The sequence below is a fragment of the Chrysochloris asiatica genome, unplaced genomic scaffold, assembly GCF_000296735.1.
Source record: "Chrysochloris asiatica unplaced genomic scaffold, ChrAsi1.0 scaffold00138, whole genome shotgun sequence".
In the NCBI taxonomy this organism is placed as follows: Eukaryota; Metazoa; Chordata; class Mammalia; order Afrosoricida; family Chrysochloridae; genus Chrysochloris; species Chrysochloris asiatica.
The window spans coordinates 6446422-6464587 of record NW_006408656.1 but is presented as its reverse complement, the minus strand read 5'-3'; the positions used below and the strand labels follow the sequence as shown (position 1 = coordinate 6464587).

Sequence of the window (18166 nt, the reverse complement as noted above, 5' to 3'; positions counted from 1 at the left end):
GTTTTTCTTCATCCTTTGACCTTGTGCCATAGTATCTTTCCCATCATTTCATGTCCTTCTTCCCTGCTTCAGAATGGGACTTTACCTACTGCCTTTTCAGGGGTAAGACACAGGTTATGAATTTGTATATGTAGCTCATTAACTGGGAGTCCTGGTGTGACACTGTAGGATAAGCACTGAACTGCTAGCTATAAAGTTGGCAGTTCAAGCCCACCAGCTGCTCCTTGGAAACCCTGTACCAGGTTGCTCTGAGTTGGAACCAACTCAGTGGCACTAACAACAACAGTTCAACTTGGTATGCAGTTCTGGTTACCTCAAGGTTTTTCCAGACTTGCTTTCTTTATGTGATGGCTGCTGCTTCCTTTCCTAGAGGCCATTTGCTCACCAGTATTCCAGTACATATACAGATACTACATTTGCCAGCTGCTCCACACCCCTTTCATCACAGTTGTAAATTCATCCCTGCCTTTGAGATTGTGCAAGCATACATATAACTGAGTTAAAATGGAACAAAAGAAAACCCTTGTGTTTTTCCTCTTAACAAATTTTTTCCATTGCCATTGAGTTGATTCCGACTCATAGAGACCCTACAGGCTGGAGTAGAACTGCGTCACAGGGTTTTGGAGGCTGTAATCTTTGCAGGAGCAGAAAACCTCATCTTTCTCCTGTGGAGCCGCTGGTGGATTCATCTTAGCAGCTGAGTGCTTAATCCCTGCACCACCAGAGAGTCTTCTCTCACAGAAGACTCTGATAACTCCTTCCATCAAGGTTTAATCTCTTATTTTTTTCTTGATGGCCTTGTTTAAGTATATGAAAACAATGAGACGTACACCTTTTTACCATAAAATTAGTGTGACTTCTCATTGGTTGTTGCTGAATCATCTCCAGCTCATGGAGACCTCATGTATAACAGAAGGAGACTTTCCTGGTCCCCTACCATCTTCACGGTTATTAGTAGGCTTGAATCCATTGTTGTAGTCACCGTGGATTTTGAATGTCTTCCAACCTGGAAGGCTCATCTTCCAGAACCATATGGGATAATGTTCTGTTGTAAGTCATAGGTGTTTCCTAGGCTCATTTTTCAAAAATAGATCACCAAGCCTTTCTTCCTAGTCTGTCTTAATCTGGAAGCTCCACTGAAAAGTGTCCACTATAGATGATCGTGTTGATATTTGAAATACACACCCTACCACAGTAGGACAAGCTGACAGACAGGTAGTAATTGTATGACTTCAACCCAAAGCCAAACCCAGTGCCATCCAGTCCACGCTGACTCATAGCAAACCTGTAGGACAGAGTAGAAGTACTCTTCAGAGATTTGAGGCTGTAAATCTTCATAGGAGCCGACAGCTTTATCTTTCTCCCTCTGAGGTGGATTCAAACTTCTGACACAGTGGGTAGCAGCCCAACAGGTGACCAATTAGAGCCCCTGTACAACTTAATGATACACAGTAAGCAGACTTATCAGGCTCGTATCCAACCTTGTCCTTCAGAGTGGTATCTCTATTTGCACCTTTTTTTCTTTGGTGAAGGTGGAGAAACAGACAAGATCATAATCATTTCATTTATTTTAATCAAAATATTAGGTGCCTGTAATCATTGGACTCCTGGTCTGGTGCTGTAGGATAAACACTGGACTGCTAACCACAAGGTCAGTAGTTCAGATCCATCAACCGCTCCTTGGAAATCCTATACAGGGTCGCTATGAGTTGGAACTGACTCACAGCACTTAAGAACAACAATGAATAATTCATCTTCAGAATAGATTACACCGAAATGTAAGGAAAACAAAAATCCTCACAACTCGACCAATAAATACCATTATGAAATGGAGAAAAAATGGAAGCAGCAGTTAAAAAAATCAAAGGATGTATTATTGCAATAGGCAAATCTGCTGCAAAAGATTTTCATGTTTAAGAGCAAAGGTATCAGTTTGAGGTATTTTCAGTCACCTCATCTACATGTGAAAGTTGGACAATTACTAAGTAATTAATGAATTACACAACAATGAATAAAGCCCAGAGATAATTGCTGCAAGAGATACAAGATGAATATGACCAGCTTCTGACAGACAAATCATAAAAGATAGAGTAAAATAAGCTGTAGGGAATTCTAAACAAAGTACCGAAATTAGGAACAGCGTTTGGAATGTCACAGAACATTTCCAACTACATAAATATTAAGTAGACAAATTGGGCCTCTTTATGTTTGGGTGGAGGTGGAATCTTTTTATCTTTCTCATTTTGACTTAACTAGTTAATTTTAAGGAAATGGAAAGAATGTGGAATTTTCTGTTCCACTTTAGGCTTTCATTTGCTGGGTTTGGATAGTATTTAATCAGTATGAACTGAAGCACACATTGCAATCATATCTGTTCCCCACCTGCCTTATCAGGAGGAAGTCCAGTATGTTACTCCTGGGACTTGTCTTTCCTCCTGAATTGTCCAAGAATCTCCAGGGACTTAGACAATGGTTCAGCTTCCAAGCCCAACAGGGAAGAGCCCCTCAATCTGCTGCTGCTTCTCAGGGCCTCCTGGGGTTGCTGTTAAAAATTGGTCCCTATGGTGTGGTCAGTAAGGAGTCCTTGGTGGTGTTGTGGGTTAAGTGTTGGAATGCTAATCTGAAGGCCAGCAGTTCGAATCCACTAGCTGCTCTGCAGGAGACGTCATGAGGCTATCCAGTAAAGATTTATAATCTTGGAAATTGTAAGGAATACTTCTACTTTGCCTTCTTTTGTGTTTGAGGCATTAGTGGAATCTATTTTTGTTTTGTTTATCTCATTTTGATTTAGAATAGTAACTTCTAAGGAAATGGAAAGAATATGGACCCTAATTTGTTAGATTAGACTCACTATTAGTTGGAATTGACTCACTGGCAGTGGGCTTGGATTTGGTTTGGTGTGGTCAGCAGTGCTGGCCCACTGCCAAGCTTGCTTCCTGCATTGGTTACACTGATGCCTTCTAAAGAAGGAGCCCATTTTTGGCTCAGTCAAGAGGGACCCACTTGGAGTCCCAGGATGGGGTTCTTAGTATTGGGCTCTTTGAGTCCCAGGCATAACCAGCCTTTTCCCTGATGTAGTCCAGGAAGTTCTGCTTGGTCCGGATCTGTTCAGACGCCTGCCACTTACATACAGGTCCAGATTCCCCAGCTCCCCTTCCTCCCAGAAATCACCTCTAGGACTCAGACAGGTGGCCCCTTTTAAGACTCCTAACATAAACACTCTCATTCCTCCCTTACTTTCCCCAGGCATTGTGTTTAATTCCCCATCCTTCTTAGGAAGACTCCCCTCAGTGACTCAGGTGCTGTAGTCTCCAAGGGAGATTTCACAAGTGATTCAAGTTATCTCACCCACCCTTCTTGGATGGAATGTGAGTGGGGGTGGGGTCTTTATAATGAATCAAGGCACACTCACTACAGAAAAAAAAAATTTAATCAGTGATGGGTGTCCCTTCATTAATAGTACCTCCCACACAGTGTTATTGTGAAGATAAAATGAGATAATGTGTATGTAAGTTTAAAAAGCCACACAAATGTTAATCATCATCTTTATTCTTTCCTTTCCTGTTTAAAATCCTTTCAAAGTCTACCCAGTTAGCTTAGAACATGTGTCCTGAACTCTTTGTTCTTCTCAGGCCTTATTTTGTAAAACCCTCAACTCTTTGACCATCACTCTAGTCTTTCTTAGACCTGACAGGGTTTTTCTCCCTCACCAGACTGCTGCAAACACTTTGTTTTTGTGTAAAGTGCCTTTCCCCTCTTTGCTTAGCTAGCTCCTATATTAGTCTCTCCTTTCAGCGATCTTACCTGAAACTCTAATATAAATGTTATTTCCCATGATGTGGGCCTTATTCTTATCCTCCTTAGCACACACCACAATATAAAGATAAATGTAAACTGGTGATCACTTGTTTGATAGAGACTGTTTCTGGATGCTAGCACCAAGAGTAGTGAGCAGCAGTGCGGGCTCTGTTCACCCCTGAGAGATGGAGTTATTATGTTACCTGGTTCTCATAGTGCATCCTGAAGGACTCTATTGCTCTGAGAGGTGAGGATATCTGTTAAATCAGAGGCAGAGTTGAAACATAATGGGCTTTCTTTTACCATCTGAATAGAAATTTTGTGTCCTTGTACAGGACTAAATATTTCTTTGCTTTTTTGTTGTTGTTAAGTGCCTTAGGGTTTCCCAGGTTTCACAGGTGGATTTGAACTGCTAACCTTGTGGTTCAAAGTCCAGAGCTTATCCTACAGCACCATACCAAGAATCCACTTCTTTTTCCAGGTTATTGCTATTATGTTCAAGAAGTAAAATCATATAAAGCCCTGGCACCTCTTCCTTCCAAAGAACAATAAATTATGCACATGCTGATCATCAAGACAGAAAGCTTTGTGTTGTAAAAGAAATGAACTTTTGTGGGTTTTTAGAAACTTTTTGTTATTAAACTTTTTAACATTAAACTTACTGGTGACCCCTTCTGGATACTCTGTATAGCACAGATCAGGAGCCGAGAACCAGTGCTGCTGCTGTGTTTTGGACATCTAGTATGTTTCACTAGAATTTAGAAGTTACGGAGACGATTTAATTTGTGAGGCTTGCAACTTCTATTCCAGTCCTTATTTGAATTTAGTGTCTTTTAACATTATTTTAATTTTATACATAACTGTCTGTTAACAGAACAGTGGGACCATAACACAAACTACACACACTGCATCATAACCTCAGGATTTCACACCTTTTGAGTCTTGGAGTTGTATGTAAATAGCTTTTACATGAATAGTTGTAATCATATTGTATACATAATATTTTGTGTTCTTTATCACTTATAATTACCTTTTCGATCTTTTCACGTGTTTGCATAGTCTACATATTTTCTATTTTTAATGGCATATCTCGTCCTTTGCCTTTTGCTTATCCTTACTATAGCAATGAAACTGCACGTCTTATTTAAAATATAATAGCTTTATCCCAAAAGACAGAATTATCAAGCCAAAAGATACTGTCATTTTTATATGATTCCTGTATATGTATGTATATTTTTGCTTGTCCTTCACTCCTGCTATATCTTTGTCTTTCCTTAGCCATGCTGCTGACCCTTATTCTGAAAAGGTGTAATCTACTTCTTTTTCTAATTTCATTCCCTGCTGTGGCTCCACTGCATTCATCACTAGACCCCAGGTGCTTAGCTTTTCAGTCTCTGGCTTTTATCGTCTCTTCTCCAGTAAACCATTCTTTATAAGGCCACTGATGCCTATTTCTTGCTATAAACATAAGTAGTTTTTTAATTGTTACTCTTATGCTTGACTTTTCTTGCTATAATATGTATCTTGTAGGAAGTCTGTTTAGAAAGGAAATAGCAATGTCTTTGAAGTCCTTAAAGACCTGACCTAGGTTCAAGTCTTGAGTCTGTACCAGTGAGCATTGTACTTTTGGGAAAACCCTTTTGGTCAGTTTGCTAATGGATCATTTTCTCGATACATGTGCTACAGTGTACATATTTGTATATGTGCATACTGAATAGGAAATATAGTTAGTTGGGCTAGAACATTAATTCTTAACTTAAGACCAAACCCTCATAGTGTTGTTGTAGGCACGGTCAAGTCGGCTCTGACTCATAGCGATCCTATGCACAACTGAACAAAACATTGCCCAGTCTTGAATGATTCTCACAATTGTTGTTATACTTGAGTGCATTGCTACTGCCACTGTGCCAGTCCATCTCATTAAGGGTCTTCCTCTTTTTTTTCACTGACCCTCACTCTACCAAGCATGCTGTCCTTCTCCAGGGACTGTGTCCTTCTGAAATGTGTGAAGTAGGAGAGACCAAGTCTCATCACCCTGCCTTCTAAGAAGCACTGTTGACTGTACTTCTTCCAACACAGATTTGCTTGTTCTTCTGGTAGTCCATGGTACTTTTAATATTATTATCTAACACCATGACTCAAATGCATCAATTCTTCTATGTCTTCTTTATTTGTTTAACCTTCATAGGGGAGCTACTATCAAAATCTCTGGGTAGATGGTCCAATGTGTTATGAAAAAACCCTTGGATGATGGACCTCTATAGGGTGGGGAGGAATTGGAGATGAGGTATAAGCATCCCATCCCACCCTACCCCACACATGCTAGTACACATGATCTGGTTGAGACCCAACTACTGGGTGGAAGCATACTATCCTTCAGGTGTACTGGGATAAAAATTTTGTTGTGATTCATTTTGCCAGAGCATCAAGCCAAACTTATAAAGCCTATTCCTTCCCTTCCGCACTTGCACCCAGAGAAACACATCAGACCAATTCTTCCTCATCCTTTACACCTCAACCTGTCAGTGAGAATATTCAGAAATAGTTGTGGAGAAAGTGGTTCCCATCTGTCTTTGAGTTTAGATGTGGATAGAAGCTAGCTTGGAGTCTCAAAGGTTTGGGTGAGCCCTTACATCCCAGTGATGCTGCTTAACACACTGCTAGCATCAAACAAGTAAAGTACATGATGAGCCCCCACTGTGTGTCGGCCATATAAAGGATATAGATGCAAGTATAAAAGGAACTCTCTATAGGTGAAGCACATACACACAAAGAATAAAACATTAAATGATTTGAGAGGTATCATTGAGTGCTAAATTGGGTGGTATGGATTGTAATAAATGCCTTAAACTGGACTGTAAAGGAGGGTTGTTGTTAAGCACCATTGAGTTGGTTCCAACTCATATAGACCCTGTATAGGGTTTCCAAGGAGCAGCTGGTAGATTTGAACTACTGACCTTATGGTTCACAGTCCAGTACTTATTCTGCAGTGCCATATAAGAAAAGAAATAGAAACAAAGATGGCATTCTTGGTTAGGGAAGCAAGTTACCTAAAAGTGTTTGCACATGCCTTAGTGCTGTCTGTAGGGTTCCCACGTTGTTCTTTGTCTCAAGTTGCCTATTTGGGGCCCTCCCCTTCCCTTATAATGAATAGGTTGGCCTCTCAATTCCCAGGAACCAACTGACTTGTTCTTTATCCTTTTCATGTGCCTTCCTGTTCTCAATGCTCCTTTTTTCTTATTCTTTCTTGCCAGTCCCTATAACCTCTGTCAGGCTCTTTTCCTTCAGTAGTGAGCAAACGAGAGAGACCATATTGGTGCTCTCCTCGAGCTTGTCAAACAGACCCATTCTCTTTGGATCTCCTGTGTATTGACTCCTCCTACCTGGTGGAATCTTGCTTGTTCATATTCTTTGGTTTTTCATTTCCCTTGGAATAAAGTCTAGACTCCCTGATTCAGCTTACCAGGCCCTCCGTGACCTGACTCTATTCATCTCTTCACTCGTATCTCACTTCCCCATTTTCATGTTTGGATTCCATCTGTAAAGAGACAGGAGCAGCATGTCTTCTCTCTCTTGTCCTGTTTATAAGCAGTTTCCTCTGTCTGGAATCTATCCTTCTTTCCCTCATCACTGCATCCCAAGAAGCACACCAGCCTAACTGTTCCTATTCTTTACATTTCAACATCTCATCCTATTGTCCATAAGCCTTTGTTGATCCCCACTAATGTACTTCCATAACCTCTTCTTAACAACATGCTGTTAGAATTGTTTGTCTTCTTGACAAGTTTGTAAACTCAAAGACAGCCGAGACCATGTCTGTATTTGTGTAAAAGCTGTCTGGAATTCAGTGGGCCCTCAGTAAAGAGTTGTGAAGAAATCAGTGCTACCTGGTAGCATAGTGGGTTACGCATTGGTCTGCTAACTGCAAGGCCAGCAGTTTAACTCTACTAACAGCTTCACAGGAGAACGATGAGGATTTCTGCTCCTGTAAAGATTTAAAGCCTCAGAAACCCCAGACAGGGTCTCTATGAGTCAGAACGGACTCCACAGCACACAACCACCATTTACCAAAGTTTTCAAAGTTGCCTGGTTAAAAGGCCCCCCAGAGATTGTTCATATACAGATTTTTAGTCCCTGTTCTATCTATTGGCCTAGAATCTCTTGGGTAGGAGGCGCAGGAATTTGTATTTTAGCCTTGTTGTTCTTGTTAAAGTGCCTTCAAATTGGTTCCAACCCACACTGACCCTGTACGGAGTTTTCCAGGAGCAACTGATGAACTGACAACTTTGCAGTTCAAACCGACTTTGCAGTCCAGCACATTAACTCACAGTGCCACACTTGTGATAATGTCTTTTCTGTCCAAGTGAAGAACACTTGTCACATGATCCCCTCTGCTACCCCTTCACCATCACATCAAACATATAGACCTACAGGGCCCTCGCTTCTCTCTTTGATGAGCTCCAGGGTATGCCATTGTCTGCCCCCCTTTCATGATAAACTGTTACTCTAAGATGGGAATTCTTAGTTGCCTTTGAGAGGAATGGTAACCCACCTGTGAAGAGTGGCACTGTCCCACAGGAGTTTTAATGCTGTGAGTTCTCAGAAACTGCAACTGTCTTTCAAAATACCTTTGGGTGAGTTTGAACTGCCAGACTTTCAGCTAGAAGTCCAGGGATTCTGCTAGAAGTCCAGGGATGAACTGTTAGCTCCTCCCAGTAACTCATTAGGTGTGAATTAAACTAAATTCTTGCCACCAGTCAATTCTGACTCATAAAGATGCTATGGGACAGAGTAGAACTGCCCCATAGGGTTATGCAGTTTGAACCTCAAGGTCGGAGGTTCAAGCTCACTAGCCACTCCTCAGAAACCTTATACCGGTTATTATAGGTCAGAACCAACTTGACAGCACTGAACAACAACAATATTTACAGAAGCTGACTGCCCTATCTTTGTTTGAACCTTCACAGAGTCCTCTTGTGGAGCCATAGGATCAGCACTGGACTGCTAACTGCTAGGTCAGTGGCTCAAACCCACTAGCAACTTCTCTGACACCATATACACGATCAATATGACTTGGAAATGACTCAGCGGCACTTAACTGTTCAGTTAACATATGAGTGCTTAGCACTACCAGAGCTCCTTAAGATAGGAACTGTTGTTGTTAAGTGCCATCAAGTCGGTTCCGACTCATAGCGACCCTGTTACAGGGTTTCTGAGGAGCAGCTGGTGAGTTTCAACCACTGACCTTGTGGTTCAAACCCACCTTGAGGTTGAACGCTTATCCTTTGGCACCACACCAGGACTCCAAAATTATTTTTATTCAACCAGAGCTTAGTTTTCCTCCCTCTTATCCCCAAATCTGTATTGATTTGCCAGTTGCTTCTGGGGAAAGGAAAAGAGACAAATCGATTTTAGAAGGTTGGGAAATCCTGCTCATAATTTAGCTAGGAAGTTGAAAACAATGTTATAACATTTTGGTAAGAATCTGCTCAATGGGTATGACTTTAAAATTAAGGAAATCCTGTATAAATTTTTTCTTTTTTACAATTTAACTGTATTTCCTTAATTTTTGGTATGGAGCATATTATTTTTATATTTAGAAAAGAGGACTGTTTTAAATTGTAGAAAAAACTTATGAAATCAAGTAAAGCCCTTAGAAAACATATAAATCATCTAAAATCTTATCACCTAGAATTGATTGCTTTAACACCTCATGGCATGTACTTCCAGTTTTTTTTAATGCAAATGTAAATTTACTTGTTTTATATTTCAAAAAGTAAACCCTAATACATGGAAATAAAAAATTCAAATTAGAGAGTGATTCACATTGCAAAAATATTAACTGCAGAGTTTTATTACTAAGCTCCCTAAAGTACATTAAAAGAAACTCTGGTAGCACAGTAGTTAAATGCTCAGCTGCTAACTGAAAGGTCCATGGGTTAAAAAACCCATCAACCATTCTGGGGGAGTAAGATATGGCAGTTTGCCATGAAGGTTATAGCTTTGGAAACCCAATGAGGGAGTTCTGCTTTGTTTTCTAGGATTACTATGAGTTAGAATCCACTCAAAAGCAATGAGTTTGGTTTTGATTTATGAAGCAGAATCAAGTTGATGGAAATAGATTTTGGAGGTTCATTCATCAAGGATTCTCTGGGTGGTGCAAATGATTAATGTGCTTGACTACTAAATAGAAGGCTGGAAGTTTAAAAGTACCTCAGAAGAAAGACTTGGCAGCCTACTTTGAAAAATCAGCCATTGAAAGCCCTGTGGAATACAGTTTTGCTTTGACATACATGGGGTTGCCATGAATTGAGCAACTGGTTTATTGATATTGTACTTCAAGTGATTCACTTCCAAGGAATTTGGTTTAATCTTTTGATCTTTCTTTCTTTTTTTAACTTATCTTTTTAAATGGAGCCCTGGTGTGAAGTTATAAGGATATACACTGGACTGCTAACCACAGGTTGGCAGTTCAAACCCACCAGCTGCTCCTTAGAAACCTTTTACAGGGCAGGGTTACTATGAGTTGGAACCAACTCGAAAGCATTTAACAGCAACACCTCTCTTAGATAACCCCGTCTGAGCTTGAAGCAGGTGTATTGCACATTTTGAAACAAAGTTGTTCTGTCAGAAACCCATGTTTTTGTGCATTGTGCTTTGGGCATCTGAGGAATGATCACCAAATGAACTTGTCAGCTACTTAAGGAAACTGCAGATCGACCGTTTGGTTTCTTTTCTGGCAAACTGCAGGTAAATGTTTGTAAGGATTTTAGACCCAAAAGAGACCTTGTCTGCTTGAATGACTAAATTCCCAAGGGAGCTGAGATAAGCATAACAGAACATCTTATTAGGTGAATAGCATGTGTAAGATTTTTTTTTTTTTTTTGGTACCAGTTCAGTAGATCCTTTGGCTAAGAGTCATCTGACTCTCAATTCCCATTGCATGTCTTTATTTGGGTTTATTTCCTTGTGCTTTAAATTGCAATAACCCTAAAATAATCTGTAGTGGAAATAATTATTCTCTCCGTTCTTTTTTTCCTTTCCCTAAACAAAGGTATCAACTCCACTTCCCCTTACCACCTGTCTACCATTTTTGTGTTAACCTTTGTATACTTTAGCTCAGTTATCTTCTTTCTCTTATTCTAAATTAATTACAGTTAAGAGCACAAAGTGAAAGCACAGGTGAGAGAGAGGAATGGGAAAAAATGCATAAACCTCCCATGTCCACAGGCGCCCTGGTAGGGCAGTGAAGTGGCTAAGTGCTCAGCTGCTAACCTTTGGTTAGCAGTTTGAACCCACCAGTTTCTCCCCAAGCAAAAGTTGTTGCTTCTGTCATAAAGATTGTTGTTGCTGCTGTTGAATAAAGGGGGTAAAGTGCCAGCTTCACAGGGCCGATGTGAGGAATAAATAAGAATATGTGAGGGATTTCTATATGCACAGTGCCTGGCACAGAGCAAGCATGTATACGTTAGCTTTTATTATTGGTGGTGGTGGTGTGCTGTAGAGTCAGTTCCAACTCATAGCAACCCTGTACAGAGTGTCCAAGGCTGTAAATCTTTACAGGAGCAGAAAGCCTCATCTTTCTCCCACAGAACCACTGGTAGTCTCTAACTGCTGACCTTGAGGTTAGCAGCCTGACTCATAAGCACTTCGCTACCAGAGCGACTTAGCTTTTATTATTGTTGTTGTTATTGTTATGTGCCATGGAGTTGGTTCCGACTCATAGCAACCCTGTATAGGGTTTCCGAGGCTGTAAATCTTTACAGGAGCAGAAAGCCTCATCTTATTCCCACGCAACAGCTGGTAGTTTCGAACTGCTGACTGTGAGATTAGCAGCCTGATTCGTAACCGCTATGCTAACAGAGCTGCTTAGCTTTTATTATTACAGACCTGGAATGGGCCAATGTTTTCCATCAAAACCCAGATAATAACTATAGTAAGTAGGCTTTGGAGGCCATATGTCTTTGTTGCAACTACTCAACTCTGCCTGTATGAGAAAGCAGCCTTAGACAAATGAATGAGTGTGGCTGTGTTCCAATAAGCCTATTTATAAAAGCAGACAGTGGGTCACATTTGGCCCTTGGGCTATAGTTTGCTGACCCCTGTTCTAGATTAATAAAACTAACAAATGAAACAGGTTATGGAAAATGTTCAAGGTTTCAGAACAGCTTTTCTTTGAAATGGGTTATCAAGAGAATTTAGGTTGATTAGAAATTGCAGTTTACAAACTCAGACTTTGTATTTCAGAATCTCAGGCCTAAAGCATATCTGAAGCACAGTTGTTTTTGTTTCCTTTTTTTTTTTTTTATTTATTGTGAATTGAGTGATCGTTTACATGGGAGAACATCAGCTTTACACCATCGTTTCATTGCAATGATTACAATCTCCTCCGTGCATCATCATTCAACAATATTTACTTCTACTCCCTCTGTTTTTCTTTTTTTGGGGTAGAGGTGTGGGGGTGTGGGAGATACACACAAACACACTCAGGAATATATAATCATTTAAACAACCAAAGGGCACATTCTATAAGCCTGCCTCCTGGCCGCCAGCACTCAGTCCCTCTTTTTCCATGAATCTAGAGTCCTCAGCTGCTCCCTCTATCCATGTCCCATCTCTGCCTCCATCTCTGTTGTTGCTGCTTCTCTGGATAGGCTTGTGCATTCTGCTTGTGGTCTTCTCCCTTGATGGTCCTAGGGTCCCCTTTTCCGGACTGTAAGATTAACTACTCCCCATTTTTGTTACAAAACTTCTACCTTTACCGTTGTGACACACAGTTTTTTAAAAACCAAAATCCTTTTTGTTACATCATTTGATTTTGTACATCGAGAATTTGGTCAGGACTCAGCTCGATGATCGTTGGACCCCACCTGGTGCCAACTGGGGTAGCTAAGTGATTTTCAGCTAGTGGATGACTAGTTAGATAGATCCAAGGTGAAGGGCATTCACATGTCTGGTGCCTGGACTCAGTTGGGACAGTCCACTAGAGCCCCTACACATAGCTTGGCCAGCTTGCTGACCATTTCAAAAAATGACATTATTATTATGAATCTCAGTTCCTGTAACAGCTCAGTACCCTCTGGTTTGCATTGCTGTGGCTGGGACCATGCATTTGATAGATAGGTGACACCTTAGCCACTGTTGTTGGTTGCTGTCAAGTTCGACCTAACTCATGGTGATTTCGTGTGTGAAGTGGAGAATTGCTCCATAGGGTTTTCAAGGCTGTGACCTTTCAGAAGCAGATCACCAAGCCTGTCACCTGAGGTGCCTCTCGGTAGGTTTGAACTGCCATCTTTTGTGTAGTAATTAAGAGCATAATCATGTGCTTAAACCACACATCTAACTATAGTGGGCACTAAATTTGCTTATGTGTAGGGTAGAACTGTTGTTTGGAAAACTCAGCAATTTGAAGCCAACATTATTTGCAGGGGGAGAAAAAAGGCATTTCCTTTTGCTTATTTTACCTGTTTATTTTCCCCATCCCCATTTTCTCTAAAAGTAATTGTTGGGACAAAGGACAGAGTATGGAGACAGAACAGGGGCTGGAAAGGGACAAGTCAGATAGTTACCCCAGATTTTTCCATCTAAAAGGGCTTAGAATGGAAATGTAGTTGGAAAACGGGCTCGTGGACATGTCTTAAGAAAGAGGCTATGCTTATATAAAACAAAGCCTATTTTTATCTCAATTATTTTTATTTAAGAGTAGCTTATGGTGGGGAGACTTGTTAAGTGCCTTCGAGTCAGTTCCACCTCATAGCAACCCTGTAGAGGGTTTCCAAGGAGTGGCTGGTGAGCTTGAACCGCCAACCTTGCAGTTCATACTGACTTTAGAGTACAGCTCATTAACAGGCAGCACCACTAAAACTCCCCAAACTACTCTTGGTTCTACTGTGCAGGATGGGATGATGTGCTTCTCTTCTTGTGTCCTCTGGAGTGGCTTCTTCATTTTATATGTATGTTCTTGGTATTTTTTTCTCTTCTTGTTTGTTGACAGTTGTATTTCTAAGATGACATCTTTTAGGCTAATTGTCTTTGCATCATTGGATGTGTGTATATTAAAGCTCTCTAGCTATAGGATAAGCACTGGACTGCTGATTGCAAGGTTGGTAGTTCAAACCCACCAGTCACTCCTTGGAAATCCTGGATAGGGTTGCTGTGAGTTGGAACTGACTCCATGGCACTTAACAGCAACAACAACAACTCTTTACTAAGCGTCCCTGGTGGTACAAGGGTTAAACACTCAACTGCTAACTGACAGGTCAGTGGTTCAAACCTAGCAAGTGCTCTGCAGAAGACAAGACCTGGCAATCTGCTTCCATAAGGAGTGCAGCCTGTGGGGCAGTTCTGCGCTGTCATATAGGGTCACCGTGAGTCAGAATCAACTCGACAGCACACAACAACCCTTTACTATAGATGTACTTCTGAGCCCTCATCAGAATTGCCTTTGACATTCCGAATTCCACCAAGAGGCAATCTCGGCTTTCACTGTTAGGCAGCTTAGTATTCTTCTAGCCTCTCTTCACTATTTGATTCCACTTCATTATACAAAACCACTTCCACATTCCAGGTGTCTGTTAGAGCAGCACCCCACTCCCAGTTCCAAATGCTGCCTTAGTTCTCAAGTACTGCTATAACAGAAATACCACAGGTAGTGCCTGTAACAAACAGGTTTATTCTCTCACTGTTTAGGAGGCTAGATGTCCAAACTCAAAATGCCTGCTCAAGGGGAAGCCTTTTTCTTTTTGTCATCTCTGAAGAAACATCCTTGTCTCCTTTCAGCATCTGTGGACCCAGCATTCCTTGGAAATCTCCATGCATCTTGTTGTCCATCTTCTTTTGGATGTAAGAGCTTCATAGTGCAGGGACCCAGGTCCAAAGGGCACACTCCACTCTTGGCTCTTCTTTCTTAGTGGTAGTAGGTCTCTCTCAGCTCTACTTGCCGGTTTAATCTCTTTTATATCTCAAAAGAGATTGACTCAAGATGCAAATTTATCTTGTAGATTGCATCCAGCCTCATTAATAATATAGAAGTGAGAATTTACGACACATAGGATAATTAGATCAGGGCTGATCACATCAGAACACATCATGGGGGTGGTTAGAATATATTAGATCTCATCATGTGTAGGTGATTACTGCATCTTACCTCCTAAACCGCTGCAAATCCTGACCCAGTCAAATTCACACAAAATCTTAACTGTCACACCATCCAAAATAAATTTAACTCCATAACCAATTAGCGAGTAATGTACTTCCTCCTGGAGTCCTGGTGTGGTGCTCTAGGATAAGCACAGGACCACAAGGTTGGTTTCAACCACAGAGTATGTGGTTCAAATGCACCAGCCGCTCCTTGGAAACCCTATACTGGGTTGGTATGAGTCAAAACCGATATGATGGCACTTAACAACAACAGTACTTCCTACTGAGGTCCTGGTGTGGCATTGTAGGATAAGCACTGGACTGCTAACCACAAGGTCAGCGGTTCAAACCTACCAACCGCTCCTCAGGGTCACTATGAGTTGAAATTGACTCAACAGCACTTAATAACTACAGCAACAACCTTAAAGTGGTGTGAGAATGCTGTAAAGCCTTCAGGATATATTAGCTATTATTGTGATTGAATAACCGTTTTTCAAACTTCCTTTTTTAGAAAATGATTCAGCAGTACAGAAAGAACATAGAAACCAGACACCTGTCCCATCCGCAGCTCAAACTTCCGCGCCTTCTAAGTACCACCGAACTCGATCTGGGGGAGCCAGGGATGAACGATACCGATCAGGTAAGAAGGAACTTAAAAATTACCAGCTGAGTAGTTTTTGCTGGTGGTAGTCTTAGATCTTCCAGTGTTTGGTTTTTACCTTGAAGTGCCAAGGGTCTATGTTCATTACTATATGTCAGGTATAGAGGCTCAGTTGTTGTTAAGTGCCGAGGAGTCGATTCCAACTCATAGCGACCCTGTTTCCGAGGCTGTATATCTTTACAGGAGCAGAAAGCCTCATCTTTCTCCCACGGAACAGCTGGTAGTTTCGAACTGCTGACCTTGAGGTTAGCAGGCTGATTCATAACCATTACACTACCAGAGTTCCTTTGTTGTTGTCATGTGCCATGGAATCGGTTCCGACTTATAGCGACCCTGTACAGTGTTTCCGAGGCTGTAAATCTTTATGGGAGCAGACAGCCTCATCTTTCTCCCACGGAACAGCTGGTAGTTTCGAACTGCTAACCTTGCGGTTCGCAGCCCAATTTGTAACCACTATGCTACCAGAGCTCCTTAGAAACTCAGTATTTGGGAAGAAATAATAGCAAAGAAGACAGTTTCTTCCACAGAGGAATTTGCCAGTGTCATGGGGGAGCCAGACAGTCAGTAAGACAATGTGAATTAAGAAGAAGGCAGAAAGTTAGGATCATGTAGAATAATACTGGGAGAGTTCAACAGACTGTTGGAAGAAAAGATCCTTCTGTGTTTGCCAAAACTGTTGCTTAACCATCTCTGAATTGATGGAGCTGGAACAAAAACTCAAAATGAAATTTCACATTAGTAAGTTTTGAAACTTTATGTCTTCTTACCCAAAAAATTATCCAGAGGAATGAAAAAGGGAAGGTACAGTAGCTGATAGTGCCAGAATCCTCTTGTTCCTTCTGTGAACAAAGCCCCTGACTGCCTGGGCCAGATGTCCCACTCTGTTGAGCAGAGAAATCAGTCATAGACTCTTAGGACAAGAAATATAGCAAGACCATCCATCACCACCTACTGTCCCCTGAATCAAGAGTTCTGCTGCACCCCTAATGTTATAAGAAATGGCAGAATGTAGTCCAAAACCAAACTGGTATAGTTTTCTAGTTTAGCTGTACTACAAGTAGACAGCTTTAACAAACAGAAATGTATTTTCCCGCATAGTTTAAGAGGCAAGAAGTCTGAATTCAGGTTGCCAGCTCTAGGGCAAGGCTTTCTCTGTTTGTGTAGGCTCTGAGAGAAGGTCCTCATCTCCTTTGAATATCTTGGGCCCGACATTCCTTGGAGCTCTCCATGTGTCTTGACAACACTCTTTCCTGGGGTCTAGGAATTTCTCAGCACAGGGATAATGATATGATATGAAAAAATGCTCTGTTTGTCACTTCAAGAAGTGGTTGCAGTATACTTGACTGGTGCAAGGAAGACAAAATTTCAGAGGGCACACTCCATTCCCAGTTCTTTCTTGGTGGTAGTAAGGTCCCTCTTCTCTGATGACTTTACTCTCCTTGTATCTCTTGTCAGATAAAAGGTGATCCAGCTAAAGCCAGGAAAACTCCTCTTACAGAAAATCAGGGCTTTGACCTGCTTAAGGGTATTGCATCCTACCCTGATCACCTTACAACTGATTGGCTGATCGCATTAGATTGCATCATGGGTGTGATTACATCATTACATAACTGTCAATAAGACACATATTTGGGGGGGACACATTCAGTACATGACAGTATTTTAGTTTCTTCTGAATTTTGTCTCCCTTGCATCAGTCAAGATTATTGTAGCCATTGAAGTGACAAACAGAACCTTTATTGTATCCTTCCAGAAACTGCTTTAGAGGAAACAAAGAAAAGAACATGGTGGTAGAGCTGCCTCTGCCATTTTTCCAGCTGATGTTACTAGATAATATTTTCACCCACTAAAAGGAGGGGATGAGAAGTATTCAGTCAAAAGAAAGAGGGAAAAAAAAAAAAGGAGGCTGGACACCACACCAGAATTTTCCTCTATACCTAACCTGGTTGGTCTTGGGATCTGAGAACACTTTCTCAGAAAACAAGACATTTAAGCTGAGTGATGGCAGATGGATAAGAGTTAGCCAGACCCAAAAGTAGTTCGTGACAAATGAAATTTAAAATGTAAGGGCCCAGAAAGAGGCTAGAAAGATTACCAGGGACCAAATCTTATGGAGTCTTCAATGCCCTATTCTGAGGGCCTTACAGTACCATTGAAACATTTTCAGCAGAGTAGGTTTTTACTTGTTGTAGGCACTCCCTCTGGGAGCACAGTGTCTCCATAGGGTAAGCACAGAACTGTAGACTGCAAGGCCAGCAGCTTGAGCTCACCAGCTGCTCCGAGAGAGAAAGATGAGGCTTTCTGCGCCCACAAAGATTTGAAAAGCCTTGGAAACTCTATACAGGCTCACCATGAGTCAGAACCGACTTAACAACAACAACGAGAAAGAGCTCCCTCTGGATACTCTACCACTTCTGTGTACTGGTGCTTGACCAGGGCCTCAAATATACAAGAGCTAAAATGGTATCTTAAGTAGCTCTGGTAGCGTAGTGGTTACGAATCGGGCTGCGAACCTTAAGGTCAGCAGTTCGAAACTACCAGCTGCTCCGCGGGAGAAAGATGAGGCTT

The 18166-nt window shown here is 41.4% G+C and overlaps 1 protein-coding gene across 1 annotated transcript in view; it reads left to right on the top strand.

Annotated features, from left to right (window-relative positions):
- DIP2B (DIP2 disco-interacting protein 2 homolog B (Drosophila)) overlaps positions 1–18166 on the top strand; it is a 287973-nt gene that overhangs the window by 167123 nt on the left and 102684 nt on the right. Inside the window, exon 3 of the mRNA XM_006870048.1 lies at positions 15449–15577. Within this exon, the coding sequence (XP_006870110.1) occupies positions 15449–15577 (129 nt within the window). The remainder of the gene's footprint in view (positions 1–15448; positions 15578–18166) is intronic.